Here is a 12296-nt window from a genome sequence, read left to right as displayed (position 1 = left end):
TGCTCAGAAGGTGCTCATGCTATCTCAAAGTGGGTGTTCAGAAGCTGTTAAGACACAACAAATCAAAACACAACCAGCCCCTGACAGCACAGGGCCTCCCAGCCAATGGAGGAAACCCACATAATGAATCTTCTGGTTTAAATCCTGTAAATTTTGTGTGCTAGCAACATTTGACTGGATGGAAAGAAAATCTTGTACAATAGAATTAAGGTACAGGAGCTGTTAGGAACATTTTCTCTGCCAAACCCTCCCATGGCTTAGATGGTGTGATAACAGACTGCACAATTAGGATTAAATATGGCTTTTCAGAAAAGCTGGGGTGAGCTCAGGTTTAGGCAGAGCTTTCATCCATTTGATCTCATAGAAACCACTCTTGGGTGCTGGGATCACTGAAACCAAAGTGGCTGCACAACTGCCCTGGGGTAGTGGGAAACTCTTTGTACTCAAGTGCTTCCCTTACCTGTCCACTATTGCAGAAAGGTGTGATAGAAGAGAAAAAGAAAAGAAGAAATATGAAGCAGAATCCAAAGGCAGATTTCTAGCTCCTCTCACCTCTGCTGAACTGCTGGAAAACTTCTGCCATTGGTGTAGGCAGTCTCAGGACAAAATCAGAGCATTGAACAGTAGTAGCACCTGCACATGTCTACAGCAAGCTTATTAAAACTGCCCAAAAAAAGCATTTGGTGTGAACTTCTTGAAAACAGAGCTAATCAGAGGGAGCCTGTGCTGCAGCATATGCTTTTACATCTAAAATATGGGAAGAGGAATGATTTTTTTTTCATAGCACTAATAGAAGCCACCAGAAAAAATATATTCCAGGAGAATTCAACTCAACATTTTATCTCAAGAATCAACGGTTTTATTTGCCAGTAACATTAGTGAAATTTTTTACTTTGGCCAAACAAGCATCCATACAATTTTTTCTACATGAAAACTGCAATTTTTTTTTTAATTTCCTAGCAGGAAGATTAGACTAGGGAATGTTGAACAGAGGAAGAGGATGGCTTCCTGTGTTTCACCAAACATATCCACAGAGCCACATGCAAACACAGACTCACAGACTCCCTGCAGAAAAGATGGAGAGGCAGGATTTGCCATGCTCCACCAGAGGCTGGTGCAGTGCCCACCCTCTCCTGCCCAAAGCCATGAGAAAACAAGAATTACCATGTGAAACACTGGAAAAAAATTTCCTGTTCCATCTCACACCTGACCTCAGCTTCAAAATCAATTTTTCATCAATAGTGAATAGAGGAACAAGGACTGCAGCCTGCAGGTTCTCATTATTTCAAAGTGCTCCACAGCACTAAAAAAATTAATAAATATAAATCCTAAGTGAGGTCAAGTGGGGAAGACTCTGCCCATAACTTCTCTTTTCTGCCATCCATCAATGACCTGCTGCTGTGTGAATATAACACCTGAAGCATCAGTTCCAGCTGTACTTTAACTAAAACTCACAATAAACAGCTACAGGATGCAATGAAGCTACCTGCTAATTTCTTATCTAATATATGTATCTTTCCCTCCAGCTTCTCACAGATTGCTGTTGCTGCTGAGGTCCACATCTTCACAGTTCTCCAAACTAAACCTAACACTCACATTGATAGTGTAAATTATGGGCTAAATAAAAACACCAGTGAGCGAGAGAGAGAAAGAAGTTTCAAGGACTGGTGCTAAAGAAAAGCAAATCATTATTCTAAATAATACAGATATAAAACATGTAGTAGCTTATCTATGTTCACCCTGAGCAGAATAACAGGAAAAAGGGAGATTCAATTAGAATAAAAGCAATCAATCCAGATACACAACCACATGATATCACCAGATTAAAAAAAAAACAACAAACAGAAAAGGTACAGAATAATTACCAGCTGAGTGGCCTATGTAGGAATTTTCTGTACAGTTATTACATATCTTTACACTATCATTACATATCACTTCAGAGGAGTCAAGCTGCATTGTCTTTCCTTCTGAATTAAATAGATTTAACCCCTCTGCAGATCAGAATGCTGCCCTGGGATGCATTGCCTCTGTCATTCTGTGGAAGCACTGCTTTTATCTCACCAAAGAAAGACACAGAGCTTGGAGGTGAAGTGATACAGTATGGTGATAGAAACATAAACACTGATGCTTTAAAGCTAACACACAGAAACCTTTCATTGACACAATTTGTTTTAATACATTGCATTGAAATAAAATCATAGCTCATTTCAGAACTGTATCTGCACTAATTTAAGAAGTCATAGCCCATTTCAGAACTGTATTGCACTAAAAAAAAAAGTTTACCCAAAGAGTATGTCAAAATTCTTATGCACATCTGTTGCAACAAATGTTTCCCAGTAAGTCATATCTGAAATATACCACAGCATTTATGTGACAAATTAAACTGGTAAGAAGGAAATTAGACATTCACAATTTTAATCATATTATTCATTATTATTCACCATTCCCTGCTCCTCTTCAATATTAAACTGTTCAAATTTCTCTTTCTTCCCACCTCAGAATTTCTTGACTGTAAAACCTCCATGGTAAGATTTGTTTGTGAGAAAACAGTGAATTTTGCTTTCCAGAATCTGCAATTGAGGACAATTGCAGATTGTATGAAGGACATCTTATTTCATTATTCCATCTGAAGCTGAAGTAGCAGTGAACAGATTTCTCTTACCTGTTTGTGAGCATGATCATAAGAGTTGATGTGATTGTCAAACTCCTGGTGTTTATAGTACTGCTTGTCACAGAGTTCACAGTAGAAGTTGGCTTTCAGATCTTCCAGAGCTTTTGCTATCGTGTTTTTCTTTTCAGCATAATCCTGGAGGGGGGGCAGGAAAAAGTAATTTTAGTTTTGCCTTTGATGCTGCGAATGGATTTTGTGCTCTGCAGTTAATCGTATTTGTAAACATTTGCACACCTCTGTAACTAAAAGCCTTCCCATATTTGCTGTGTTACACTGCACATATTTACTGGATCTGCTGTGAGGATGAACATTTGCACACTTCAGTTTGCCATAGAGTTGCCAGCTCCCCTTCAGGGCTCTGTCAGAGGCCTGAAGGATTTCCCTGGGTTCTATTTAAATACAAATATTTATCATGCTGAAGGCTATTTTCAAGTTCATTTGGATCCAAGCCTCGCTCCTCAGTAATATAACCAAGCACAATAAGCATGAAGATACAAATGGCAATAATTTAGTTACAAGGCTTTTACAAAAAAGTTTGCTTACCAAAACAAAAACAATAAAAGAAACCCAACAAAATTTAAAAAAAACTACTATGTCCTTCTTGAATGCCTGTGCATAGGAAACATGAGGAACACTTTCACACCTGAGATGTAATTAATATTTTCATCCCTTCGTGTTTGCCATCCCATGTCAGGACACACACAGCTCTGTTTACCATACATCAGCCAATGCATAACATACAACTCTGCTCATCATTTATGAGAAAATTGCATACAAGGCTTTTTAATTCCCTAAATGCTTTGGTGGTAATGGGGCCTGCTGTGAAAGAGCATGGAAATGGCCTGTCATGTCAGATTAGTGTAATACCAGCTGAACACTGAGCATGTATAACCTCAGTGCCATGGCTCCTGCTTCTGACAACTCTGTCTGGGATAGAATCTCAGTAAAAATCCCAAACATGTCAAATACTGTTTAACAAAATAACCCCCTCGGATTTGTTTCTCAGTGTTTCTTCACTGTGAATTCTTTGGTTCAGGTAGATATTGTAATATCTACCTTGTAATATTGTAATCAGAATATCCAAAACTGAGTTAATTTGGGCAAAAAGACTGTATTTGGTTGCAGTTTTCACAGCTGACGACTCATATACTTCCAATATATTTTGGGGACTTTGAAATGGAAAATTTATGTTTATCAGATTAGAATATTTTTATAACAATGCTGTTTATTCTCAAGAGAGAGGAACAGTAGTCATAAAATTAAAATTATATCCAGAAAGTACTTATTATTTAAAGTAGCACTTTAACTATAATTCAGCATGATTGGACTGCCAGCAAACACTGTTGATTCATACCCAAACTGAAGTACTCCCTCACCAAAATTTTGTCCATTAATAGAATTGCACAAGTCACTTCAGAGTGGTGTTTTGAATATTGGCTGACACATGACAAATTCACACATTCCTAACACTTTTCTACAGTGGTGTTTCACAAAATCTGTTCCATTTAAATCCAAACTGAGTTAGCATTTTATTTCAAGAAATAGCAATACTTGACTCACTTGAAAATACATTTATGCACTATGGAAATTTCACCTGGAAACTCTGTACTTAGCTCTTGGTATCTACTAGCAAAAACTACAGGTTTTAAACCACTTCAGGTATTACCAGGATGCTATGTATGGAAAGCAGTGGAAATCCCATGAAGACCCTAAGGAGATACACTCCCTTGAAAGACTTTAAAAGTAATTCTTGCAGTCTACAAAGGGAGGACACCTTATTTGGTTTTTTTTTAAAACATGAAAAAGAAAAATCTGAATTTGAGGGAATTTTCAGAACTCTGGAATACTACAAAACATCATATGTATATATATGAGGAGAGTCAATGTGATGGATCCTAAGGCAAGAACAATGAATTGAACAATCATTTTTCATCAAGATCTTACACCATGCTGCTGATTAACTCTCAAGCAAGCTTTTGTAAGACTTACAGTGTGAAATACCTTGAATAAAGTTATGTAACTCCACTGGTGGTGTCCTTTGCTTAAAGCACCATTTTTGAAACAATATACTTTTTTCATAGCACAACCTAACCTGACTGTAATTACATTTGGCATGGCAATGCATTTTAATGAGGCAGGGGGAGTTCTACTCCATGGAAAACTTTACTGCAAAGGATCTTGGGGTTTCTATCACTAAATTCCTTCAGCTGGGTTTTTTGGGCACAGGGTTAAATTTCCATTACAATAGTACATCAAAGTTTCAAAGGTAAGTGAAGAATGGCAACACACCTAAATTAAATGCAAGTAGATGGAGTGGAACACAATAATGAGGCTCAATCATGCATGGAGAAGGGACTTTTAAATGACAAGAACCACAAGTACCTGACCTTGGGATCATATGAATGGCTGTACTGGCTCAACCCTTTAAACCTGTGCAAGATTTTGATCTGTACAACCAAGGAAAGTGACTCTCAGCATCACTCCCTTTGCTTTGCACCTGCATTCTGCTGGTTTCAGCTGTTGCATATTGGAAAAGGTCATCAACACTTGCCTTTTATTCCATTTGACTGGGTCATTGTTAAGTACATGTACCCCTAGCACATCTTCTCTCAGGTATTGCTCCCTGAACGACTTAGTTCTGCTTTATTCATGAATTCCTTACACTTCATCACCTCTGCTTATTCTTTCCATAGTCTCCAAAAGATCCAAGAACATGCTACACACAATGCCATGCATAATCCATTCTTAGCCTCTGTTTTCTACCCTCTCCCATTCTTCAGATTTTTTTAAAATCATGATGCAGCACTAAACTAACACTTTTATACAACTCCTTTATCATCCATTTTCCTGCTGTATAATATTTTGCTGGCAGATGTTTCTATGCAGCTACTAAACTTCATCCAGTTTTAAATCTCCCATTTCTCCAGGGGCAGCAAGACAAAGCTCAAGACTTCAGACTATTTGTATTTCACATGCACACACACAAAGACCTCCTTAGGAACACCCTTAAAAGATGGTGTTCAGGAGATTCTCTGTCACTGTGGGATCCCCTGGGCCAGGTTGGGACTGAGTCCACTGCTCCTGCTGCTGCTGGCAGTGAGCAAACTCCAGAGTCACTGGGAGTGGGGAAAGTCTGGTTTCAAGGGTGGGCATGATGCCTTGAGCAGGCTGACCTAGAACAGAGGCTAGATGGAGTTAAATAAAGCGGGGATTTATTAAAGGCCTCACTGGATGCACCTTGGGCACCACAAGAGCCCAGCCAGGGCTGCACCCAAGATGAACCAAAATGGTCACAAAATGGACACCTGGTCACAGGGTCTTTCACTATTATAAGTTCTGCTCCATTTGCATATTGGAGTTCATTGTCCAATTACAGCTTTAGCTTGTGAAGTCCCATCCCGCTTGTTTTTTCTCTCTTCAGTCCATGTTGTTTGTGCTCTTGGGCCTGAGATTTGGATCATTTGTCCTTGGTCCCCAGCTAGAGAAGGAATTATTTGTCTCTCTGCTCTGTGAAGAGAGCTCACCATCCCCTAATATGAAGCCCAGACCCAGACACAAAAGCAGCACAGAATCTGAAAAATATAAAAGCTAAAACCTGAGGCATCAGGCAGAGGCTAGAAACAGGAGAACAGAGGCTGCTGGTTTTTTGCCTGCCAGGCTGTTCCTGTCGATTTTGCAAGGGATGCTGCCTTGGCAGAGGAGACTTTCCCTGTCCCCTTCCATATTGATGAGGGATAACTGCCCAAAAACTGACAGTAACAAATTACAGTCCCTGGACCTTGAGAGCAGCAGGAGGCAATGGACTGCAGACAGAAGTAACCTGGAAACTTACTGGACAGAAATATTGCTGGAGTAAAGTAGCAGCCAAAAAATTCACTTAAACTGGTTGAATATGATCAAGCTTAGTTTCATTTTCATCAAGATTTGCAAACTGTCCTGGAAGTTTTAAAAGAATTTTGAATTATGATTCAGCCTGGTAATAAAACCCAGAACTGAGTGTCACTTAGTTTCATTATTTTTTTCCTGAAAGGCTTATTATCTGAAAGCCTAGAGCTATAATTCACTGTAGCTATTTTTCATAATTTATATGATAGATCTCTAATAAGTGATCCCATCTATCAGCTAGCTTTATTTCTCTAAATCCATCTCCTCCATCCTCCAAAGCCTTAAGCCTATGCTACTGCAAACATCTGATAAATTGGATTAAAAGCAGCCTTTATTCACAGAGGGGCTGTCACAAACCAGACTGGACTTTGTGCTCCCATTACAGGAGAGAGAGAGAGAGAGAGAAAGAAAGAATACTACAGGAGCGCTGAACTCTTTACACAGATAACTTTGGAGAGCTCACTGGATGCATCAGCCATGGGGATATTTTTATGGAGTGCACTTCAGGGTCACACTTTACTATCTGCAGAAAGGTCAGCTAGACAAAAAAAAAAAGGAAGAAGGTGAAATTATAATACATTATCTATTCCACGGTGATTACTAGTGTGAATATTCTCTACTTTTACAATAAATGTGAGCTCCTTTTATTGCAGTAAGCTATTCTGCATTTACTGTAGACTTAAAAGGGTCAGGCCTACAGTCAGTGCAAAGCAAAACGTATTACAGAAATAAAGCCCTTCTTCAGGATAATTTACTGGTATAGTCATCCCAGAGAGGATTAGGCTGCTCTGGTCTGATCCTCTGGATTAGAGCCCATTAGACCTGACAGATGTTCCAGCGTAACCTTGTTTCACAAAAAATATTTAAAGCACTTCTTCCTGTTACAATAACTAAAACAAAAAAAAATTATTTTAAAGACTTCCAAAAAATCAAACTCTTGATTGACAGAACTCTGCATTAGCTATATTTATATAAAAAGCCTAAAAATGTATTGTTACCAAAAAAAAAAAATCAGCCACAACTTGAAAGCACACTTCCCTGTACTTAATTAACTGTGACATCCATGAACAAAATTTACAAAGGATTCTTTAATTTATGGTATATTTACTTAGTATTATAAAGATAGCAGATTTTGTGGAATAAAAGGTACAACTTACTAACACCTCCTCTGCTATCAATCTTGGTATTACTTGGTATATAGAATTTTTTTAATATCTTTGCATAGTACTTCGTTTTTCCTCATGTAAGCAGTCTATACATCATCCACTGATGTACTTGAAGAAATAAATAAAAAAATAGAATATATTGAGAATATTAGTACAGTCTATTAACAAACCTAATTATTTATACGGTTCCTGTCCTTATCAAGGTGGGGAGACCAAAGCAAAAGGCAGTTAGAGACATGGATCAAATTACTCATTGATCCTGACAAATTCATCTACAAATACAGAGGGAGTTTCAGGAAGGAGACTGACAACTGTCTGAGAAAATAATTACCACCAAAATTGTCAGGTCTTTTTGATTACCTTACCTGAAACTTTGCCATTAGTTGTAGGAGGTGATAGCAAAGTACAGCTCACAAGGCCACAAACACTATTTCCTTGATCCCTTCTGACATTCTCCTTTTGGGCAAAGGTGTTTCCAGCAGTGACCCCACTGCACTGGATGGGGATGGGCCCAAGGAAGGAATGGTAACCTGTGTTAACTGAACATCAGAGGCTGAAAAAACCCCACACCACCTGTATTTTTTCTTCAAGACTACCTGCAGACACCCAGTTCCAACCAAAACACTTATTACATACAGGAGAGCTAATCAGTATTCTGCTGAAAACGCACACTTGAAAATGCTATTGAAGACGTGCAAATTGTTATAAAACTGATTTCTCAGCTTCCCAATAAACACACAGACAGTACTTCATGTTTGGGTAAACACCCTAGCATTGGGATAAATAACACAGTGAAATTAGAATGAAACAGCAAAATTTATTCCCATTAGTGCTGTTTGCTTCCTAAAGTCATCCCGATTTTGCAACACCACATTTGCCAGCCACACACCTACTAATGCCAAGAGCTGAATCCCACAGCCCCTGCTCCAAATGGAGCGAGGCAGATGAGAACAGGGCCAGAGCTGGACGCAGTGGAGAGCAGAGCAATGCACAACAGTGCCCTGCCATGGCGAGACTGAATTTACTGGAAAGGAAGCTCACATTGAGGCAGCAATTTGTTATCAGATTTGCCTGTCTCATTTACTTACTTAAAGCACTTATAGTGTATAATTACTTTTAACTGGGACTCATAAAAATCACTTGATTGGTTTTTTCTGCCATTAAAACTAACTGCTGGGCACAGGCCTGTAGAATTATTTATTTATTCTGGTGCTTTGTAAAACCTACTTTCAGGCAGAGCAGGCACTTGTAAAGTGAGAGTGCTGGCCACACATTTTTGCCTGGGAGGCTGTATTAAGGAGGAGCTCTCTATCAGTGCTTATGGAAAAACACAGGTCTAGTTATGTTGAAGAAAAATGTATCAACCACATCTCTACCACCTAATCTTTTGACAGAGTGGAACTGAAGGAGGCTTTGCTGTAGAAAGAAAAGATGGTTTAGCTCTAGATATCATCTTCACTGAATGTTCATCACTGCTGAATGATAAGCATGGGAAGAAGCAGCCTGGAATTCATCTCCTTTACGCCTCTACATTAAACAGTCCAGTCACTTACTTGAATTAGAGGAGAATTTTGATTTTAAAACATCCTGGGATTTAAAACATTTTGGCTTTTAATTTCCTTGTAGGAGGCACGTAGATGTCTGAAGATTTTCATAGCTACTTGACTTAATCCAATTGACAGGTGAGTGTCTAACATAATTACACTCCTTGGGAAAATCAAGTTCCTCTGATTCTTCCATTGGCACACTGAACTAAGTGAAGTGAGTGCCTTTGAACCCTGCAGAGCTCACAGCCCTGGAGATGAGCTGAAAGCCCCTCCTGAGCCCAAACACCAAGTGCTGGAACAGATGTCAGTGTTCGTGCCTGGCAGCCCTCAACCCAAGGGTTACGAGCACATTTTTCATGAGCATTTCAGGACCTGAGGAAGGGGAAAGGACAGGGCTCAGGCAAGTTGTTTATTTTCCCATAGATTAACTGACTGCCAATTGACTGCCTGCTATTAATTTGTATTAAAAAGTTGCTCTAGAGCTATTCAAGCTTTAATGAGTTGGTGAAGTTAGTTTTTGGTCTAGGAAAAATTGCCAGTTGGGCAAGGCATCAGGGAAACAGAAAATTTGCCCCTATACTAAACAGATTTAATTTGGAGCATGTGATTGACCTAGGGTACAGCTCACACCTGAAATTTGCATACTTATATTTTCAGGATGAGAGTTCTGGGTGATTATTGGATTCAGCTTTCCTCGATTTGGCTTGTCATGCTTGTTATAATAATTTTCTTTTCTACAAGATTTTTAGCATGTAGTGAATTTTTTCTCTTACTAAGCTTTCAAAATAGTTTTTCTTGTTTTTTCTGCTTTTGCTTATATTTTTCTAAGATTTTTTTTTTTAAAGAAAGCCAAAATTAATATAATACATGTATTGAAATAAAGATGTTTCTGTCTCATTTCATTCCCTTGAAGAATACAATTTCTCCGTGACTGGTTAAAACTGCAATCTGCTCTACTTTTAAAAAACCTGATATATCGTTATTAAAATACAAAACAATGTCTCAAAAATGCCAGCATTACATTTCTCCTAGTGAGGGCATTTCAAGTGATATTTTGCATTTAATCAATGATGTTTTCAGAGCCAAAAGAAAATAGCTGGGAGCTACTGAGGAGCACATGGTGCCCCACTGAACTCAGCACTCCTGGAAATCCCCGCTGCAGGCGCAGTGATTTTTCTTTACAGACCCTTTTTGTGGTTCTATTTTACTATTGCTTTCCAGACCATTGAGTATTTCCATGCAGATTTACTGTCTTTGTCCAGCTTTGGGGATCCATCAGGGCTGGCCCTATGTTACGTGCCACGAGCACTTCCCTGGCCCAGCCACTGAGACACAGAGCTCAGCTCTGGGCCAGCTCTGAAACACCCCTGGATGTGGACAGGAAACAATTCCAGCTGCAAACCTGCTCCAGGATGCAGCTGATGGTCTAGATGGGTTTATCCCACTGGAAAGAACCACATCCTACAGACACATCTGGTTATTAAACACAATACCTGGAACAGGCGGGGAACTTGTAGTTAAAAAAAAGCCCCACAACATCAAACCCCAAAGCCCACTAGGAATTACTCTCATGAACTCCTCCAGTTGTCTAGTTATGAATATGTATGAGCTTAAGATCTGTGTTATGATGCAACAAATATTTATTTTCCTAAAATTAATCCTCCCAGTGTTATCACAGTCAGAAGAACATTTCATCTAAAGAAAAAAAAATAAAAAAAGCATCACTCCTTTTGTCATCATTAAATAATGCAAATAAATCTTTTTACTCAGAAGCCCAGTGAAAAAGTTTGCCCTAATGGGAAATGGGATTAAGTTTAAATTTGCCATAGAGAACAGTCCTTGAAAAAAATCCTTCTAAAGATTTATTCTACTCTTGAGTTGATTCAAAATCCCATTCACAATCAGTATTCGAGCGTGATGAGGACGTCGGTCTAAGTGAAAAGGCAGCAACACTACCTAGGCAAAGAGAAATGAGACTGTAAGAACAGTGCTTTGCAAATACACAAAGAGATTTTGAAGATCCTGTTCTTTCATTTCTGAGATTGTTTTTTAAGCTGCCAAACAATGAGAAGAGCCCTGCAGGGGTCCTGATTTACCCTGGCAGATCTATGCTAGCTAAATTAGGAGTGACCTTGTGGCAGTCTGAGACACAGCATCTTCGAGATGAGATGGGCCTGCTCTTCCTTCCCTCTGAAAACATAATAAAAAACATCTGAATGATCTCAGGTTGAAAAAAAGAAGAAGAAATGAAAGGATATTGGAGGAAGTGCAGCTGCTGCTGAAGCAGCTGCCTATATGCTAAATACAGTAGCTAACAACCCATGGAAAATATCTTTTCCCAGTGAGTTTTAATGAGTTTGTCTGACTCTCTGTGTGAGAAACAAATGGCAAATGAAGCATTTATCATTGTTGTGACCCTCACCTGTGTAAGAAGTTGTTTGAATAGATGCAACTCATGAGAATAACTATTTTATGTCAATGCTAATGCTTCAGTTTGAAGACTTGAGGCCCTACGGCTGGATAGGTGATAATCAAAAACTTCAATAAAAGAGAAAGACAATGGAAGCTTAAGAGAAAATACCACCTAAGGTTCATATATGCCTAAAAGCAAAAAGTTCACTCCACCTTCTGGCCACAGGGAAGGAGAAAAAAAATTGAGTTGATTTGATACTTTTCATTTTTGTGTTAGCAAACTAGGAGAATATGAAGGACTGTGGTACAGCCATGTGTCAAGATATATGGTTAGGCAAACACTTCAGAAGCTGACAGTGTGACAAACAGAAAAGGCATGAGAAAGCATTTTTATTGATCTATTTGCTGTCTACTACCCAGGCAAGCATTCAATAGCAGCCAGCCCTGCCATGAGGATAGCCAAACTCCAGTGCCTGACATCCCGTAGGCGTGCACAAGCTGATGGGAAATACCTAAAAATGACTGGCCACTGCCACCAAGGACATTTCCAAGGAGACCCTTAAAAAAGCACCAGCACTGTGGCCATGCTGGGAATGGCTCTGATGCCAGCAGTAG

General features: G+C 39.1%; 1 protein-coding gene across 1 annotated transcript in view; it reads right to left on the bottom strand.

Annotated features, from left to right (window-relative positions):
* The window catches only part of ZNF804A (zinc finger protein 804A), a 145096-nt gene that overhangs the window by 31107 nt on the left and 101693 nt on the right, over positions 1–12296 (bottom strand). Inside the window, exon 2 of the mRNA XM_066553412.1 lies at positions 2663–2806. Within this exon, the coding sequence (XP_066409509.1) occupies positions 2663–2806 (144 nt within the window). The remainder of the gene's footprint in view (positions 1–2662; positions 2807–12296) is intronic.

This window comes from Molothrus aeneus, chromosome 7 (assembly GCF_037042795.1).
Source record: "Molothrus aeneus isolate 106 chromosome 7, BPBGC_Maene_1.0, whole genome shotgun sequence".
Taxonomy (NCBI): domain Eukaryota; kingdom Metazoa; phylum Chordata; class Aves; order Passeriformes; family Icteridae; genus Molothrus; species Molothrus aeneus.
This window is presented reverse-complemented; position numbering and strand designations above follow the sequence as displayed.